Source organism: Dicentrarchus labrax, unplaced genomic scaffold (assembly GCF_905237075.1).
Source record: "Dicentrarchus labrax unplaced genomic scaffold, dlabrax2021, whole genome shotgun sequence".
NCBI lineage: Eukaryota > Metazoa > Chordata > Actinopteri > Moronidae > Dicentrarchus > Dicentrarchus labrax.
Window position 1 is genome coordinate 18,855,261 of NW_026136712.1, and position 21,340 is coordinate 18,876,600.

The 21,340-nt window shown below is 42.4% G+C and overlaps 1 protein-coding gene across 14 annotated transcripts in view; it reads right to left on the reverse strand.

Annotated features, from left to right (window-relative positions):
* The window catches only part of tanc2b (tetratricopeptide repeat, ankyrin repeat and coiled-coil containing 2b), a 136,783-nt gene that overhangs the window by 21,328 nt on the left and 94,115 nt on the right, over positions 1-21,340 (reverse strand). For 8 of the 14 annotated variants that reach the window (XM_051418739.1, XM_051418736.1, XM_051418735.1 and 5 more), the window contains 5 exons: positions 20,173-20,321; positions 15,643-15,826; positions 13,734-13,982; positions 8,009-8,140; positions 1,253-1,291 (listed from right to left, as the gene is read on the reverse strand). In XM_051418739.1, coding sequence (XP_051274699.1) covers positions 1,253-1,291; positions 8,009-8,140; positions 13,734-13,982; positions 15,643-15,826; positions 20,173-20,321 — 753 coding nt within the window. Of the gene's footprint in view, positions 1-1,252; positions 1,292-8,008; positions 8,141-13,733; positions 13,983-15,642; positions 15,827-20,172; positions 20,322-20,477; positions 20,931-21,340 lie in introns of those variants that run through there. The other 6 variants (XM_051418749.1, XM_051418738.1, XM_051418737.1 and 3 more) reach the window with 4 other exon arrangements.

The window sequence follows — 21,340 nt, forward strand, 5'->3', positions numbered from 1 at the left end:
ATTACTGTTAAAAAACACATTTATGTACTTAGTCTCCTCATTACAGTAATGCATCTGGAAACTGAAATAGGATGAGTTATGTATATAAAAAGCTCCTATAATAACATGCTAATAATACTCAGTCACGGGTGCATACATACTGGAGCCTATATGATTAACATATAATATATATAAAAATATGTATGCAAATACAGAAACACCCACATATCTATGCATAAGCAAGTATTTCATTATTTTTTCTTTATTGTTTAAAGGAATGTTAGTTGCTTTCACTTTGACATTGCTGCATTATATGGCCATAAATTCAGCACCAATTTCTTTTACACATTTATTTAACAAAATACGTGTATTTATGTGACATTTAAGGTTACAAATATAAAGATAAAAATAAAGGATAACCAATAATATTCATGTTATTTCTCTCTCTAAAAAAAGCTAAAGTGCTCCTTCTGAGACTAAATATATTCTGATGATTGATGAATGATTTAAATGTAAAAGGTATATTATTGTGCTCCAGGATTCAGTAGCTAACTGTACCCTTAAAGCCTTTAAAGATACACGGAGGGGCTGGGTATAAAATGTCCTCCACAGGTTAAATTTGAGCAGGTTTGGAAACTACAAAGTTAAAGATGAAGTGAAGGGATAATATATACAGAAAGCAAGACAATTCAGCTTCAGAGTTCAAAGGGAGTGACTACTTCAACAGTCCTGACTTGTGTGTTTTAGATGCATTTTGTTGCAAAAGAAAATTTTTAAAAAGTCAAGGGGAGTGACTACTTTAACAACCACTGCAGACTGTTGATTTTACTCACTAGAGGGAGTCATTAAACTAAAGTCCTCCAGAGGTTGGGCATCTTTTCAACAGAACATATGGACCATTAAAGACTAATGAGGGTAAAATGAATCTGGTATGAACTTCTGAAGCCGTGTGATAAATTCAGTGTAAAATTTAGTCGGCTGCTTCTGGGTGTCATCTCCTGGGTGCCGTCTTTAAAACCGACTTGAGCTTTGAGAATAAAAAACATGCTCTCTTCTATCTGGTGTGTCATTTTCTTTAAATGTTATATCAGCATCTGGTAATTACGCCTGATTTAGAATGAGAGTGGTACGTGAATAATCCAAACACTTTGCTGGCAAGAGTTTGCCACTCTCCACTAGAGCACTTTGACTTGTAAAGCACTAGTCAGCAAGCAGGGCGCCAGGACGCGGAACATGCCGCCTGATGCAACAAATGAAAATTAAAGTGACTTACGTGACTGGGATTGCCAGGCATGGGTGTTATTAGCGGAAGCTGAGACGAACAGCAAGCAAAAGACAGAGGGAGACAGAAAGAGAGTGAAAGTAGACAGAGAGTAATGAGAGAGGGGAGAAAGAAAGGCAGTGAGGACAGGAATGAAAACTGGCAGCAGTGTGCAGTGTGTCAGAGCACAGGGCAAGGTGTAGCTCAACAACAAAACCCCCCCAAAAAAAAGAGGAAGCAGCAATAGCATCAGCACATCATGATGTCAGAAATACAGGGAACCACCAGACCGGGGTCGATTCCTAATTGAAATCCTTTGAATTACATCAAGCTTATTCCTCAGCATGTCAGTCGGAGAGGCTGGGGAATGCTTGCACTTTTGGGAGAATTTAATTGGTTCCATTGCGCCGGGCAAGATCAGTCAATCCCAATATAGATAACTGAATCCAGTTCTAGTAGTAATTCGACCCTGGGACGGGAGACTCCAACCTAAACTCCAAAGACTACTCTGCGTGTGTTACAGGCTGTTAAAGTCAGCCACATCTTAGCATAAAGTAATCAACCTCAATACAAGAAAAATCTCAAATTTGACGTCCTCGGACAAGCTGTAAAATCGGATTTTCTCCTCAGTCTGTCTTTTGGTTCTTTTACTGAGGTTAAATTTGATCAGATTCTTGCAGTGTGCAGTGAGAAATAGCTGCTTTGTCAGATGATAGCCAGTGCAGTGGTTCATTTCACACTCTGCAGCATATTAGCAACGAGCACACTGTGAGTCAGACCTGTAAGAAATATGTATCATACATTAGACTGGTCCGATAAGGTGGTGAAAGCCTGCAGAATTTTTGTGTGTCGGCAGAAATTTCTATACTGTGTGCAGGTACGGTGCTGCAAAATGTATCAGGGGGGCAGGGAGGCAGTGATTGTTGCATTAGAGCTGTATGTCTTCAGTAAACGACTCCAGTGTGCTGATTGGGAGCATTGCTACGTAACATAATGAGCTGATATTGCTCTTAATGTATTCTTTTACCACACAGCACTCCAAAGTGCTGTTGCAAGCAGGACTTTTTCATTTTTTTTCCCAGGAATTCTAATTATAATCGCTGGGTGAAAAGAAATGCGATGATCATGCTGAGAGGAATCCTACTTATACAATCAGCAAAAAGTACAAACAGATATACCTTGAAGTGGGTGAAAAGCTGTCCTCATTTTATACCGAGAGCACGGCCAGCACTGCATTTTACTGCACTAAGCTCTGTGCCAGCTGCAGCCCGATGTAATAAAAGACATTTCATCCATATTCCCTGGTCAGACTATTTTACTGCTAACTCAACAAACACACACACATAAACACACACATTCAGAGAGAGACAAAGAGACAGAGAGTGTCTATTCTGTCTATAATTCACAAAACTGATGTAATATTCTTCCAGTTGGGTGTCACGTTGTGAAAGAATGGACCTGATGCAACACTGGTGATGAGAAATGTGAAAACTATCCAATGCTGCCATTTACAATACCATAAGCTACTGAAGTAAGAGGCTAAATACCCACAGCTACTCTTTTTTAAGTGGCGCTAATCCAATTATCTTGGGGGTGACTGAATGCCAAACGTGCCTGTAAAGCTCCTTCCGTCCTCGTGGAATTACTGAACACGCCCTCGCACTATCGGGCACCATCCTCCAAATGGCAGAAACGATTACACCACTTTGTGCGCAGTAGGTTGTGCAGCCACTACTGCTCCACTGTGTCAGGTATTCCAGGAAAAACATGGCAGCCATGTTGTGAACGGGGGCTGAGGGAGTTGTTTCCGGGACGGTGAAAGCAAATGTGTGTGTGTGTGTGTGTGTGTGTGTCTGTGAGAGAGAAGGATGGATGGATAGCAGTTGCTCATAATCCTGCCCATAACACTCCCCCTCAGGCGACGTTGAGCGAGGTATCACTGCACCTCCCTCCCCCTCCTCCTCCTCCTCCTCCACCACCAACCCTCTATGGCCAGACGGAGTGAGAGTCTCAGACGTTTTAATTATTCACCAGGTGAGGATGACTCACGGTGGCTGAACAGCCTTGAGAAGGAGGAAGAAGAGGAGGAGGAGGATGAAGATAAGAAGCAGAGGAGGAGAGGAGCAGAGGACGGGAAGGGGGGAGAGTAGGGGAGGAGAAGAGAAGGAGGAGAAGAGGAGGGTAGAGCTGGCACAGAGGTGGAGGAAGAGAGGAAACGATGGGAGGAGGAAGAGAAGCGGTTTAGATGATCAGTCTGTTGTGTTGAGAGGGGTCTGGGGAGTGCAGTGGGGGGTTATTTTAGGTCAGGTGAAACACTTTTGATGTAGGAGTTTGTGAATGTGTGACTTTTTTTTTTTCTGCTGTCTGGTTTTTCAGACATACAGTTAAAATTCCAGTCTTGTGACAGTGGATGTAGAGCTACAGCTAGCATATGCAACACCAACAGGATCTTACATAATTTCTGTTTTTAAAAAAAATCTAATCTTACGTAATTTTCACAGTAGGCTTAGAGCAACACAATAAACCTGAATGTGCTTATGACTAATGCATCTCTTCAGAAAATGTACTTTTAATCTTTCTTCAAATTGTAATTTTAGCACATGCTATTTGACTTTCTTTATGTCTTGGAGCCAAGCAATGGAGAAAATGTATGTCAATATGTTATATAAGATGCTAAAAGGAACCCCAAGACAGAGCTACATATCACATCTCAAATTCTAGACTGTTTAAAGGAAAAACTACTGTTCAGATTAAGATGAGAGAACAAAACAGATTAAATCGGTGGTGTCAAACAATGTGAATAACAGGTGATAAAGGCCAGATAATCATCTGAAACTCGTCATTGTCAGTTGAAACTTGCCATTGTCAGTTGTTTTGTTGCAAACATGTTCATGCACCATCATCAAATCTAGACTGTTATCTAACTCACTTGGCTATGACAGCAATAGGGGCTTCTCCTTTAGCCTGTGTTTTCAGTAAATGAATGTTTACTATAAACAGAAGAGTAATTCAAATTCATGTAAATCTAAAACTGTTTTTTTTTTCAACGGATATTCATTACGGCTGCCCTTATTCTATATTTTTCTTGTTGCCAAAAAATCCCATTAAAATGATCACACCTAACAATTAAGGATGTCCCGATCCGATCGCAAAGATAGGTATCGGGGACGATCAAGGAATTTTTTACCTGATCGGTATCGCCTATATTGAGCATAAACCTAAGCCTGAGCCTTTATCTTAAGATAAGTACAAAAGGTTTTGTGCAGCAGCCGCAAAATAGGTGCAAAGTAATCCTCTGAGGTAAATGTGGCAGTCAAAGTAGGTCCACTAAAAGTGCAACTAACAACATTATGGAAAATTATCCTTACAGAGACCTTTTTGTTTAAGTAGAAACAGCTGTTAATATCATGCTCTCTACAAAGCCCCCAGAATGCATTGACAAAAACAGTAATTTTACCTTCAGAACACGGCTGCCTCCATCAGTTAGTGTGTTTTGTTGTGATTATATGACTCATTTTGAGTGTTCTAGTTTTACTACAATGCTAGTGAAACTGGCATATAAATAAATAAAAATCGGATCGTGACTTGGTATAGGCAGATAATATGAAATCTGAAATCTGAAATCTGAAATTCGGATTGGGGACTAACCTTTCAACAATATACGAGTCTTTGAATACTTTATGACTTCCCTGTCTGTGGCAGTCAGCGCCAAGCCCATGGGTTCCAACTGGAGATGTACAGTAAACATTAAATAATAAATATATGCAAATATATAGCTTCATTTTTAAAAAGAAGCTCAGTAATTTCCTGAAACAACAGTCGTTTTTTTACAAACGTTACTCGAACAGGAGTAAATAGTGCATTTGTTGGGGAATATTTTCAGCTGGGGATGAATACACATTGTGACACATCGATGACAGTGCTCAAGACTCATTATTTAAGTTGCAGCCCCTGTCAGGAAGTTTAGAAGCGAGTAATAAAGCCCTCTGGAGTTGAAAATATGTTTTGTGTATGCGAGCAGAGGTAGAAAGACAGCGAAAGCGGATGGTTGGGGAGGGGGGGGCAAAGACAAAAAGAGGAAAAGTAAAGATAAACGAGGGAGAAAATGTGTGTGCAGTGCACAGTTATGTGAGTGAGTTTGTGCTGAATATATGAGGTGGGTGGTAAATCTTAGAGGTAGGCAGGCAGGAGCACAAGAAGGTCCATTACAGTCTGACTCACTCTCCTCAAAACAGCAGCACAGCTCGGCCTCCAACGGCCAGCATCAAAAGAAGCTTCGACAAAACCAGCCGAGAGAGAGAGAGAGAGAGAGAGAGAGAGAGAGAGAGAGAGAGAGAGAGCTGCATCTGTCAGCTGGTTACCACCTGACCAACACATAACCAGAAGTCTTCTTCTCCTCCAGTTCATCTGTAAGTCTGCATGCAGCAGTCTCATGCAAAACAACCAAGCAGACTCTTTCTGAGACACAATGTGTCCAACTATTTGTGGTTTCAGAGGCAGACTAATAATGTAATAAATGCAGCCAATGTAATGTCTAAAATCACATGCCACATCCTGTAATTGTTATTTATTGCACATTTTGTGTGAGAGGCTGTGGGATCATCTCAGGCACCATGGTTCATCCTCTGGGAACTATGGCAATCCAGTCATTACATATCTTGTGTACAATGGGCCGAAGATGAGCGATACTAATCGCGTGTCAGAAATGAAAAGGGTTCAGGCTTAAGAGAGCACGAAAGTGCTCCAAAGTACTCTGCAAAAGGACAGGGGAGGTCACAAAATCATGAATCATCCTCTGCAACCCTGAATATTCATGCCGAATTACATCACAATCTGGACACTAGTTATCTTGCTCTGAACCAAAATGTCAGACAGGCAATGAACCTTTAAGTCTTGAATTTACCAACTTGACATGCAAAAACCAATCAAGTAACCAACGAATCATTTATTCAGTGATTTCATATTTGTAAGTCTATTAGTTCAGAAATAACAATATATCTGGAATAAAAGCATTTTGAATTTGCCCTCATATCTTCTGCGGGGGAAAACCCTGTTCTACATGTCGCTTGCCTCCAAGTCCTGTCTCCCTCTCTCTCATTCTCTGTCTCTCCTGGTGAAACTGCAGGAGCAGTGCTCTCAGGGAGGCTCTGACAGTGATCCAAGGAGGCAGAACGCATGCTAGGATGCAGTCAGTTGGCATGTAAACACACTTGGCTGCCCTTAGAGGAGGAAGGTTAAAACAAGTGGCTCTGGCAGTAACAGTGAAGCTTTGAGATGAACCAACTCTCCCCTAGCCTCTTCTCTGTATCTGTGTCCATCTAAGTCTTTCTCCCTATCTTTCACTTTCTTTTTAACACTCTCTCACTCTCTATTTGTCTGCAGCTAGCTGCCCTCAGGCAGGGGAATCACGTCGCAGCTCAGCCGAGCGCACTCTCAGCTAAGTGGGGTCTAAACAGGTGTTTAAAACACACAGGGACGCATATTTGTGTTCGCTTGGATTGCAGAGGACTGCCATTACGGTGCTCATTACCTGCTAAGTGGTAGAAAAAGAAAGGCGAGGTGACACATAACGGTGTGACATAAGGCCATTTGGCCATTTTGCCATTTGGTGAGGAGGCTGAGGAGATTTGCTTGATCACGGAAGACGCTTGCTGTGACTTGAACAGTGTGCAGTGGAGCGCATGCTGACTGTGAATGTTAAGCACTAAGACAAATTTTAGCTTAGTGGTGACACAACTGACAAAACTCTCTTTGTGCACTCTCTCACTCCTCTGTTTCAGACACACAAAAACAAAACACAGCTCAGAGACGGGGAGCATAGCTACTGAACTCATGCAGACATTTGCATTTTATACAACCTGCAAACTGCAAATCAACCGTCATTGACTTTCTTTTGAAGGTTTTCCTTGAGATGCTCAGCTGCTTTGAGTTGTGTTGTTTGTGGATGAAAACAAAACAGTGCCCTATTGTTTGCTTCTGCACGCTGTCTGATGTGAAGCTACTGGCTAATCGCAGCCCAACTTAAAAAACAAACGAGCTTTTTTAAAGTCAAAGTCAAAGTAAATGATGGTTGATTGCTTTGTGGTCTGCACAGCTTTTCACCTGCAAATGTCTGCATATAGGATCGCACTGTCACAGCCAGCCTTTTCAGTGCAGTATCTCTTGTGGCAAACAGCTTTTTGTTAGTAGTTTTTTGCTGCAGTTTGGATAAATTGGGCTTTTACGGGTTTAAAATGATGAAAGTGCAATTGCAGTACCCCCGGTTTGAGTTCAGTCATGGACTTGTTGCATGTAATTCCCTATTTCTCCCTCTTCTCTCATTTCCTGTCAGTTCAAATAAAAATAATGAGACATTTTTGCCTATTTGAACAGAAAAACAAACTCAAAATGTCTTAATCATCTCTTGATATCTTTCTTCATTTAGATTTTAGAAACAGAGGGAGACAGAGGCCAGAATTGAACCAACCATTATACGGTACCTGTCTTAACCACTAGGCTACAAGAACGCCCCCGATGTAATATTTTTGACTGTGTTTTTCCTCTTTACTATAACTATAATACTTCCTTTATATCTTGAATTTGTACCTGTATTTTCCAAATTGTGGCTTAAACAGGAGACCAAGCTCTCAGTGGTCCTGAGGGGGATAGTGAGATTCATTGTGTTTGGGTGTGTGTGTGTGTGTGTGTGTGTGTGTGTGTGTGTGTGTGTGTGTGTGTGTGTGTGTGTGTGTGTGTGTGTGCTTTCTTTAACTCTGCCTGGTTGCTCACCTCTCAGGTCCGGCCCGGAGCGACCCGGCCCACAGGTGGTGCTCTGTCTGGGCATGCGCAGCGAGGTGCGTAATGGAGTGTGTCTCTGCTCATCCAGGTATGCCAGGTCCTCCAGGTGGGCTGAACTGGTAGCTGTTGTTGTGTGTTTGTGTGTGTGAGAAGCATACAGAAAAGGAGAGAGAGGGATATTTCAGAGTACGAACAAAATTATACTGTCAGCATGCATATGTACATTGACACAAACAGTAAACAAACCCATAATATATATATATATATATACACACACACACACACACACACACACACACACACACACACACACACACACACACACACACACACACACACACACACAAATAAGAAAGTGCCATTGGTTCATGCCAGTGTCCGGAGGCAGTTGTCAGGCTCCCGCTTTCATTCTTGCTAACTCCTACAGGAAAGAACAAGCCAGCCCTACATGGTTCTGTCCTAAAATTCCCTCCTCTCAGTGTCTGTCACGCGGCACGGAGGCAGATGCCATCCGGCCCCTCTCAGGATTAATTAGCTCAGCAGACAAATGTCTTATTCATGGAGTGAGCGCCGTCTGACGCTGGCTGCTGATTGTTCACACCACGCTGTGTCTTCAGGGCCAACGCTCGGAACCAGTGAATGTTAAATTAGATCAGACGCCGCCAGTGTGAGTAAGCAATGGACTCGATTCTCTGTCACACCTGAACCCCACGGTTCAGTTAGAGGTGAGGAAGTGAAGGACAAGAAACTCTGAACAATGAAAAATCCAGGAGAGATTAAGGGACTTAACCATCCAGAAGTTGTGGGTAGGGGTCATTTAGTTTGTCCATTTAAAATAAGACAACAAATGCTCTGATGGGAAATTTGGGAAGAATAAACTCTACTAATGCAGTAATAAAGAAAAGATAAAGAGGTGGTGATAGAGGACAGAATATTAGAGACAGTCTGGGACTTCGTAGCATTTAAATTACACGAAAAGTGTATTAACTGGGGTAATTTCTGAGACCTGGAAACCATAAGTCCAATGGCGCAATCAAACAATTGGACAGGTTGTAATTAAGTCAACATTTTATCTAGATTACCTGAACTACTGGATTTGGAGATGAAAACCGAAATGATGGTAATATTGTCTCATAGAACAGGAAAGTTGGTCTATAAACTATGATGGGTGTTTACAATGGACAACTTGGGTAATGATTTGCTATTGTTTTCTCTCCAAAATTAATTTGGCAAAGCTGGATACTGTTTAAAACCCATGCTTGTGTTTCATGCCCCATCTGATTGTGTCAGCGTGTTCCCAGATCTCAGCAATTAACTTGGCCAATATAATGTTATCATGGCCGACAGAATTGATGGACAAAGCTACAAAAATAATGTCCAACTTGTAATAAACCGGAAGCTGGTAATCCTATTTCTCTGACACTATACCTGAAATACTCCGAGGTCCTCAGATCCCAAATCAAATTCAAGGAGTTGGGGAAAGGTGTGACTGGTAATGCATGTTTCTTCTTAATAATATCCTCTGTCTCTCTTGCTCTCCAGTCACTCAAAAAAGGCACAGTAATCCCTTCAAGAGGCGGGCCACTGAGCCCACCACCTCTCGCCAGGGAAAAACTCAACGGCACCTCAACACTGATCCTGTCCTGTTGGTTCAAAGAGTGGTTTCTGTGCCGCTGGAGTTAAGCCCAGTGAAGTACTGAGCATGTGTGCGGCTGTGTGTGTGTGTGTTGCTGACAGTCTGAGTCACCCCAGTCATGGACCCAAAAATGAGCCACATGGGTTTCCCAAAATGGAGGGAAAATGGCAGCTGAGAATGCTGGAGGCTTGGCCCTGATGGGGATGGGGGTGCTGGTCATCCAACTGGGCTAAAAGTGGAGACAGTGGAGGCATTAATCTGCTGCTAAACCAAGGAAGAATGACTCAGGGCTGGAAAGGCTCCTTTTTTTCTCTCTTTCAACTGTGTTTGAATGTGAGGACTCAAATCTGTGTGCTCATCATCTCTATCTGCAATGCAGCAGGCTGCTGGGGATCACATTCACAGTTCCTGAGCCAATGCGCTAAGACTGCACGCATAGTGAAAAGAAATAAAGAGGAAAGAAAAACAAGTACGGAAGAGTGAGAGTAAGAAAAAGAAAGTGAGAAAAAGTCTAACTGTGCAGCGGAGAGCTTCGCTGCTTTGGGCAATGACAGCCACATCAGACACTTCCTGTTTAAAGGAGTGACTGATAGTGTGAACGCATGCGAGTGCGCGCACACACACACACACACACACACACACGTGCACACACTCAAAGACCAGCTGGGCTGCAGTCCAGAGCCACAGTCACAGTATCAGCCGGGGAGCCGACGAGTCATCTCAGATATGAGGTGGCTGCTGGTGCTTTAAACGCCTCACCATTCTTCTCTCTTCTCCCCGAGAGATGACTTGAGATGATAAATAATGGAGGTCCTGGTATTTAAACAATAATATTTCCGGGTATATAAGCAGAGGTGGGATCAGGGACAAAAAGGAAATCAGGATAAAATGGAAATCAATGACACTTGTCCGCCCCCAAAATTGAAAAATGTTATCTCGGGTGAGCTGTGATCTTAATTTAGTGAATTTAGAGACTATACAGTGAGTTCACTGAATCTCAGAGTGTCTTTTATAGCCCTTTAGTCTTTTTATGAGTAGTGATTCCCTAATCCCTAGGCAGTTATCTAAGCTGGGGCATATAGATCCTTCAATAGGGCAATTTCAAAGGGTCAGTTCACTCAACATAAAAAGACACTTTCAGCAAAGTTTTGTTTTGTTGGCAGAGGATTTGAAGAATCAGTGTCTAAAATTTGTGCCTCCGCCCATGTACAGTGGAGGTGAACTGGAACCGCTCTTTACAAAGCTGACAGTTATTCACAGTGAGATCTGGTGACTAACAAGTACTCCATTTCAAGAAAGACAGGTTGGTAATTTTCTTCTTCCATCCACTGTCAACATGTTTTTTTAACCGTCTGCAACCCTATATGGATCAAGTTTTGATGGATTTGTCTTTTGAGGTTTAATATTTTCCTGTTGCAGTGTGACATCCCAAACTTCTTTTCATTTCACCTTTTCTAAACTTTTTTGACAATAGAAGTTATTTTCCAGCTATTCTTTAGACTTGACCCTCAGAATATCTTGGGAAAAATCCATGCAGTCCCCTGGGGCACCCTGCCAGGTAACGTCACCTTCACCCCCCCACCCTCTGACATATAAATACAGCAGTCAACTGTCAGCAGTGTGGACAGCATGGAATATGAAAGGCTACTGGCAAGGAACTAAGAGTAGCAGGAGGTGGTCGAGGGTGTGTGTCAGAGTTTGAATGCCTTCTTTTGTTTGTGAAGGTCATGTGTTCAAGCTTAACCAGGGTGTTAAGTGGCTTTTTAACCAGGCAGCGAGGGTCTAAGAAAAGATGCTTTTTTAGTTATTTAATTTAGTTGCATTATAGGAAATGAAGGATCTAGCATTTTCCACGTATTACATTAGGTTAGAATCTCTCTGCTGCATCAATATCAAACATTATTTCTGTCTCTTGTGGGTCATCCAACCTTAGGGAAGCACAATACTGAATCACTCTAGTATCTCTTTCATTTTTCACTTCTTATCTTTACTTACTTAGAAAAATGTCAAAGTAATATATATGAAAAAAGACTCCTTTTTAAATTCTGATCAACTACACTCCTGAGCAGTATTAGGACCATGGAGGGAGAGAGAAAATTTAATACTCCGTCTTGGTTACTCCTTCCTCCATATCCATCTTAAGCTCTACCAACGCACTGCCTTCATTAGGTAATAAAGTAGCCCCCTCCCTCCTCGTTTTTCCTCCCCAGTCGCCTTCTGCTCTCGCTCCGTATCTCTCTCCCTCGCTCTCCACACATCAAAGTGAGTCTCTCTGTCACTCTGGGGGATAGAAACGGTTAATGCCTGGGGCTTTGATGTTCCACTGCTGTGTGAGCCCAGCCAATCCTCAGCCTGTGCTTGCCTCCCATCCCTACATCATCTAATAATTCTTTGTGGAGGAGAGGGAGAGAGAGATTATGAAACTCTCTTTCACTCCTCTTCCACATGCATCCATCTCCCTCTCCTCGATACAGAATTCCTGTTCCTGACAAATAAAAATGCCTTCAGAAACATTGTTCGCTCACTGCCTCCCTCACTCACTCTTCTTTTTATTGTATTTGTTGCATCATCTGCAGCTTATAGTGTGTCTTTAAAGCCGTCTCCAGCTCACTCAGTCTCCTTTGAAGGTCTGGGTATCGAGGGGCGGGGACGTGATCGAGGGGCGGGGACGTGATCGAGGGCGAATCTCTAAACCTGGCAGAGTCGCTGCGCTGCCAGACAGCAGTGTCAAACAGCAGAACATGACCGGCATAAAGAAAGGGTCATAGCTGCAGCGACAGGCCTTGTCAGGCATAATACAGTGTTTAGTGAACTACATATGCGTGTCTATTGTACGTGCACACACACTTTTTCCAGTGGGAGTGAGAGCAACTCATCGTCTGCAACAGCCACTCTGATGATGAGCACAATAACAAAATTAGCCCCGTTAGGACTGTCTCAGTGTTATGAAACTGACATTTCTCCCGATATATTTACTGTTACTTTTGGGAGCCTTTTTGAGGCAGCTGTGGCCTACAATAAGAAACACACATCAATGAGACCTCTGTCAGCAAGACAAATGCCAGTTTTCCTGTGTGATATTCTTCCAGCCGCAGTATGTTCTCCCGCTGAAGCTGTTTTTCCCAGACTGTATTATTCTGCTCTGTGGTTTCAGTCCACACCAGAGGGCTGTGAGAGTTTTACAAAATACCACTGAGGATTTGCAGCTACCCCAAATTTCAACATAACCCCATGAAATTTGGAAACAAGAGTTGTTTCTTCCCTAGATAATCAAAAAATGTTGTAGAAATTACAACAAACTGAACCACAATTGAGCTCCTCCAAACACCAGGCTCAGATTTTAGGAAGTTCGGCCTGATTTATCCCAGATTTGTGGGAGAAATGTGGTCTGGAGCTTTGGTGTTTGTATAAAATTTTCTTCACAGAATATCTAGAGCAGTTCACAGATTAAATCTTCCCCTCTTAAACTGCTGGCTAATCCCAATATTTTACAAATACTTGTAATATTTATGGGTAAAATCTTAATGGTGACATTGCTGCTAATAGCAAGTGAGAGATAAGGAAAGGAGAATGATTTTGAAAGTAGTGAAAGCATATATAGTATATATACTTTGACAGCTGAGTTGTAGGAAAGTTACATTTGGCAAGAAAGTCTAAAGATACTTGATAAGACCTTTTTGGCACGATACAATTTAAGAAGACAAGGTTGGATTTGTTCCTCAAAAATATGAAGTAATATATTCCTTTTCTCTTTTCAATATTGTTTCATTGTCTCATTTCATTTGTGATCACAGAAATGGACATTAAAGAATTCAAAGGGAGGGGTCACAGTTCATCTAGTAGGAGAACAAGCAAGGAAAGGAAGCTTGAAAGGAGTGAAAAGGGAGCACTAAAGGAGTCAGAAATAGGGTGTAACATGACTCAGAACCAGCAGTTCAATCCAAATTTGCCAGAAAAGCCATTTGGCAAAATTTGCACACTGCATGCCCATGCACCTGTAAACATCCTTATTTCTGGCTCCTGAGACAACCCTCCTTTTCTACTTTAACAGGAGAGGGAGGGAAAGAGGAAGGGACTCACCAGCCACAGAATTAGGGCGGGGCATGAGGTACAGAGGGATGGAGTGGGCAGAGTGGGAGGACATGCTCTCCAGGTTGCGCTCAGGGATTTTGTTGAGGCTGTAGGTGGAGGCGGTCATGTTTTCATCCACCCTGTACAGGAACGAATCCATGCCTGATTTCTGGGACTGCCACAGTTTCAGGTTTCCCCGGGAGCCCTCGCCGTATTTGCCGCCTCGCTCCATGTTCTCAGAATAGCTGGTCAGTGTGGCTGCGACAAAAGAAAACAACATTGTCTTCAGTGCTGTTATGTATGTTCACTGTGAGGAATATGTGTCACACTTTCAGGCCATTTTCTCACTGGGGTTGTTTGAGTTTGACCATCCTCCCTCCACCAGTTACAGCCTGTCTGCTTTCACACCTATTTACTGTTGTTCTGAATCAATCTGCAGGTGTTCACCATTGTTGCCAGGAAACAACGTTGGCACCGGTTTTGACAGAAAACACCTCACATCAGTGAGCATTATACCGCTCCTGTTTTCCTGCTAACAATGCAAGGGTGCCATGGTTGATGTCTATATGATGTGGGCACCTGAATTGTCTTCCAGTGGGAGTACAGGCGGGCTCTGAATGTGCATGAAAAATATAGCAGTTTTACTGGAAACTGACCACTCCAATCAGGAGGAGTCAGGTACGTTTTTTGGTTCGCACCCAGGTTTGGAAAAAGCATTGCGATGCAATGGAGGCAAGAGAGTCCCTTTTGGGTTATGGGAACAAGCTACATCCTTAGGCATGTTCCTACTGACTGTCACAACTTTTAACCATCAGGTATCCCAGACTCCAGAGCTACCTGTCTGAGCAGGTAAGTTTGACTACTTCAGCTCCTTCTATATCTTTTTTTTTTTAAATCACATACTTTATAGACATGCTTTAATTTGGTTTCTTTACCACTTGAAATCAACCTTTATTGATTAATTTTTAAAAGATACATTTCTTCAAGTCTAGCAAAGAAATCCTTCTTAGAGATTTCAGTAGTGACAAAGTCTACAAGTCTCTCTCTTCCTGCAAAAATGTACTCAATTTGTAAGACAAGTCAAATTAGCATTAACCAAAGTAACAGTCTTTTTAGGTCAAAATTCCCACTTTGTGCTACTATCCTCCTGCTGCGGCTCAGCAAGGAAACACTTTCATGGAAACACAGAGAGGGATTATCATACTAAAAAGACTGCCACTTTGGAAGATACCCACTTGATTTGCATATTAACTTCAGCTGAACTTCAGAATGTATTTTTGCACAGAATGAGAACTGGAGAGTTTGTCCCCAATCACTTGCATGGAATTTGCTCAGGAAGGGATGTCTTTGAGTGCAGGGATCCAACTATGTAAATTTGGATGATGATGATAAATATAATTTAAATGTTGCACAAACAAAGCTCGCTACAATATATAGGAACACAATAAAAATCTAATTAACCATTGTTGTGTTCTGTATGTTCTCTACAAGAAACGCTGGTGATAATCTATATTTTTATCACTGTCAACAAATCCCATGAAGAGAATATAATCAACAATGATTTTGTCCAGCAAATAAATATCGTTTGTGTAGCCGTAGACCTCCATTGTTCTCCAAAATGTGTTCAACATCTTTGCACTGGGTGACAAGTTCCTTCATTTGGATGACCTGGGGCACTGTAGTTTATTTGAGCAAATTCCACATAAACTGTCCTGCTGCTATAAACACACAATAGTGCACCCAATGCACTATTTGTTCCTGTTTACGTAATGCTTGCTAATGTGCCCAGAAATTATTAGGTTTTTTCATAATAATACAAAATATATTTGAACTGATTTGTGTCTTTTAGATGCCACAGACTGAGTAGGGACTTAGTCTTAACAAACATGTATAAATGTAAAAAACACAGCCTTCTCACCGATAATCCCGCTGTCCCTGCTCTCCAGGGTTGAGGTGGGACTGGTGACAGAACCGTAGGCACAGTCCTTGTTGCCGGCCTGGCCAGGCATCGAAGGGGGGAGGGTGGAGCAGGGGCTGCCTGCAGGGGGTGAGGCAGTGCTGCTGGTCAGGGTGGAGCACGGGCTGATCCTCTGGTTCTGGCCCTGGGACAAACACAAATACACATATTTTTTCCAACAACTCAGTTAGTACACATGGGTATAAACGGCAAAGTACAATGTTGGACTTTTTAAAGCTGAGTCACATTCAGAGTAAAATGTCACTTCATATTGCAGTTTTCAAAATCTCAGCCCCCCTGCTGACTTCATGTAGTCAGTCCTTCAAAGAATTCGCAAAGATTTTAAGAACTTCACGGAATGGATGACAGGATACGGTTGAAGGAAAATACAGAAATGATATACATTTAAATACACAAACAAGCTCAACAACCAGTATTGTTTCCAGTAATGTTAATAAAACCTGTAAATAGCATCTTCTAACACCTACAATCCCTTTACAAATGTACCTTCCAGCAAATACTGTGGCTCAGGAGTATCGCAAGAAACAAACAAACGTTGGAGGGTTATATGTACCGGGGATGTGAGATGAACATCTAAACGCAGAAAACAGTCATTTCCCTTTTTAGAAACAAAAAGGAGTGGCAAAACCAGATTCTGTGCAGTTCCACGGCACACATGTGGTTGTATACTGTACTTCTACGAGGGATTGAAGGAGTTATTTGCTAAGTTTTAACAGTAAAACAACTTAAAATGGATGTTATAATCTGAGTGAAGCTCAATAAAATGGTTTGTTGAAAATATCTTTATAAAAGGAGGAGAACATAGCATCCTCCCCTCAGTGACAGACCTATTTTAATACATATTTTCCTCTTGATTGCCCCGCATACACACGCTGAATACATATTCTTTCCAGGCCCAGCATTGTTTGGCACCCTGCAGTGACCCTCTGCTTGATCGGCTCAGGTTAGGAGACAAGAGTCCACAGGGGACAAAATAAAAACACTCTGCTGCGTCTAATCTGCTGCCTCGAACACCCACAGAGGCACTCTTGCTCAAACACGCAGGAGCACATACCTAAGGATACATGCATGCATTTATGGATGTGCAGAGGCGCTACAAAAACAGGGGTGCCAAGTGATTAAGTAAACACGTGGAGGTCTCTCCTTAACAGAGAGAGCAGTAGGGTGAAGTGGTGCTCAAGGCTAAATCTAGTCTAGTTTAATCTGCAGGAATAAGACACGCTAAGATAATACACACACCCACACACGTACAGTAGGGAGTAGAGCGGCAACTAACGATTATTTTCATTATTGACTAATCTGTCAATTATCGGTTGACAGCCTGCTGAGGCTGTGGCTCAGGAGATAGCTCGGCGAGCCAAGGGTTGGTGGTTTGATCCTCGGGTCCTCTAGTCCACATTTCAAAGTGTCGTTGAGCAAGACTACCGAATGCTCCTAATAACCAATGTTAAGTGCTTTGGTAAAAATAAGCGCTTAATAACTGCAGTCCTATTTTTGGGATTAATTAGGATTTTTTGTCCGACCAACAGCCCAAATTTATTCAATACACTACTTTACTATATCACGGAGAAAACCTAGAAGCAAATACCAAGGCCGAGAGTCTACAGCCATGCTAATAATAATTTTAGCATGTTAGCATGCTAGCATTTGCTAATTAACACTGAACACAGAGTACAGATTGGTGGGAATGTCAATTGTTTTTCAGGTATTTGGTCATAAACCATAAAAGTAGTAAAAAATTTGACTTGATGGCGCTGTACAAAGTCGAAGGATCTTTAAAGTCATTAGAATTTTCTGGTGCGAACCACGAACGTCAGCACAACATTTCTTGGCAGTTAATCCAGAAGTTGTTGAGATATTTCAGTCTGGACCAAAATGGTGGACCGACTCACTCTTCTATCTCTAAAGCCAAACATTCGCTGGTTTGTGAATACTCATTAATTGATTATCAAAACTCAAGGCAAATCCATAGTCCACGACACAAAACAAAGCAAAGCAATTCCAACAGCACACTCTAATGCAACAGCTCAGCCAAGCCAAGATAATAATGTTTGGTTTTGATTGCCACTGTCAGAGAGGTACTAATTTAACTTTAGCTAAGTTTATTATTGAGGTTGTAGTTTGAATTTTATTGAGCGCTGGCTTTAATGTTTTGCTCACTCCATTTCCAAACACGAGGGGGCAAGAATATTAAAATCATGTTTCAATATAATGCACAACGCCACAACTAACTATGACATCAGTAATAAACATTACGTAATACATAACATAATATCTTAATTAAGATCCCTCTGAAAGAACAAAACACAAACACTGGCCATTAGAAAGACTTGTAAAGGTAGTATATGTGGGTAGAGCTGTTGTACTGCATTGCATTAGGTTGTATAGGGGTACCTGGGAATGAACAGGGAGTGTATGCTGCAGTAAAACTAGCGTAGTGGTTGAATTAAACTCTGCTGACATCTGTAAACTAGTCAACACACTGTCCACTACAGTACATGGCCTCTAGTCTCTGCTATGAGTGTGTTAGTGTGTGTGTGTGTGACTGATTAAGAGAAGGAATAACATTTTGTTAGGCACTCTTTCAGTCACCGCTGCCCTCTGCTCTTAGCAGTCATGTTTACAGGAGCTTGAACCCAACGCAAACAAACACACACAAACACACAGCGACACTACAGCTCTATCTGCTGGGCTAATGAACCTCGCCTTGTGCCGGTCTGACCTTAAACGCCGCACGAGGATCGGATTGAACTTGGAGCATTGCCTCTATTTGGGGAGCGAGAGCATGAGAGTATGAAAGGCAATTAACTGCACGCTCTGCGAGTTAAGGTCACCTTGTTCCATCAGCTGTTGAGGTCTGGCAGCAGAGACACCGCCACTGTAGGAATTAAACCATGTCAAACGGAAGATGGTAGGTTGGTGTTTTACAGAAAAAAAACCCAGCGGTTTTGATATCTGCCTGGCTTCGTTGTTAATTAACTTTTGGTTATGATGACAAACATGAAGACAGACTTCCAGCATCCTGCAAATATCCAGATTACATGTGTGAATCTGCTGTATTACTGTCATTTGTGCTCTCCATTGAAAGATACCAAATCCCATGCAAATTACAAAAATTACAACAAAAGCCCACTCTGCTAATAGATGGTGTCTCGAGGCAATCCTTGTGATATTTGGTGGTTAATGAATCAAACAAACTGCAATCCGGAGAACAGTATTTGGGGCAGATATCTAAAATAATAAGTTTGTGCTGTGTGCACGATGCAGCAGGGTGCTAGTATGAGTCACGTCTCTAAAAAGAGCCGCTTGAATAAACCTCTCTCAATTTATACACCCCCACTGCTAGAGCAGCGCTCACATCAAGCACAGGCAGTCCATCAGCCTAATCGCTTATCCACACTGCTTTAGTGCAAACCCATACCTAGGTCCCCTTTGAATGCTTCAGCAACAGGTTCGCCCTTTTCCCCTCCCTATTTCCACCCCTCTCTCTCTCTCTCTCTCTCTCTCTCTCTACGCTGCAACTGTTTTCCTCCCTTGATTTGTGAAATTCATACCTGTCAAATCAGGTTTGGGTAAAGAAACCAGGGCATCTGCTGCAGAGCTTAGAGCAGGCCCGTTGTGCCAAGAGCTGTTTGTTGCACAACTGCCAAATTCACAAACTGAAAGGTTACGGTGCAGAAACCGAGAGAGCGAGAGAGAGAAACATTAAGCTGAACCTGCTGCGTGTCACCTCAAGAAACATACTTTCAATGAGCAAAGTTTAAAGTACACTGTGAAATAAATAAATGAGAGTATTTGTTATATAATGTTGTTAAATCTAATTAGACGGGTAGATATCTGATGCTTGATGGAGAGGCACTGATGAATTCTGAATCCAAAGCGCTGTGGTTTCTGAGGGCAAGTCTTTTGATCTGGCTATCCTGACTTCCAAAGATCTGTCAAAACAGAGTGTAAACAAGGACATTATGAAGATAAATGTCAAAACAAGTCAAATCTGGCGATTGCGTGTTTGTTCGTGTTCCACAACCACTCACAATAGAAACGTGTCAAAATCACACACGCAGTAAGACAATTAGATTAGGATCCATCCTAACAATTGCATGAAGGGTGATATAAAATTAAACTAAAGCAAGGTTCTTTGGCACCAATCCTGTATTTTAAGTCTCACACAATCCCCGACAGCGCCTCCTGTAAATTGACTCAATGTGACTGTGTGCATCTGGTGACATCATGAGATTTGATTGTGAGAAAAAAACACCTCCTTTTGGGGGGATCAATAAAGGATTATCTTATCTTAAAACCCTGTCTATCATTCAGTCTGTAGGTTTTTGTCTACACAAGTGAAGCTCCTTGAGAAATGATGAAACAGCTGTAACTTCTTTTCAAAGAAATCCAGACAGAAATGAGTCTTTCAGTCACATCCTTAAAGCAGATTCGGTTGCGTGTCCAGTTCATTACTGAGACCATTACCTGTCTCGCCTCGGGTTCCTCCATGCTGTACTGGGTACCGGCCGGCCCCTCACTCACTTTGTCTCCCAGAAGGAAACCCAGGCGCGTCATCAATGTGTTGGCTGCCTCATCCACCGACGGAGGGGGGCCCAGCTCCTGGCTTGACTCCCCTGCAGAGGCAGAGAGACAGAAGGAGGAGGAAGGAGGTGGAGAGAGGAAGACATTGCGGGGGAGAGAAAAAGAGAGAAAGACAGAATGTGTGTCAGTGGTGGGTAGGAACAGAACAGCTTATTTTCACAAAATAAATATAAATTCATGTCCCCCACCTCTTTACCTGGAAACGCACAGTATATCTGCTACATTTTCCATAAACCACAACAGCGACAACAGACCTGGATACTGGATACACAGCACCTGCGCTCACGACAACGCTAAAGAACTCTCTACCTGAGTAATCCCGTAGCTCGGAGCTGCGCATTACCGACACATTCCACCACAGCTGGATGTCTTTGCTGAGGTGTCTCCTTACATAAACTCCTTAGAATCCCTTCAGCCACAACCACAAGGATCCCTTCAAACTGTTTACAAAACCCCTTTCCACGCTGATGGGCAAAAGCCTTTCACACTGGCGACAGCTCCTTCCGCACCACTCATCACTGCAGCTCGTGTGACGTAATGAGATACGCCCTTTACCTGTGTGTGAGAGAGTGTGTGTGTGTGTGTGTCACAGAGAGAGAGAGAGAGAGAGAGAGAGAGAGAGAGAGAAGTGGTGTGTGGCTTTCCAAGATAAAGTGGGTGTATATTCACCGCTCTATCCTGTTTACAGAAACCACTAGCTATAAAAGAGAGAAAAGATAACACCAGGGTGAGAGCCTGCGTGATGATCAGATGATCAAAAACACACACACACACACACACACACACACACACACACACGTAGAGCTGAGGGATTTCAGTTGCAACAGGACTCAAACAAAAATCCCTTAATGACCTCATCTTTTCGCCCTGTTGCCTTAGTGAGTTTCCATCCATAACAAACAGTCACTGGTAGTATCATGTTTTTCAATAACACCTAGCTATTATGCCCTAGAGGACCCTACGATATCAATTTCAATTCAATTTTATTTTATTTACTGGAGTGTCACTCTTACAGCTCAAGCTTCCACTAATTACTCACCCTGCTGGTTCT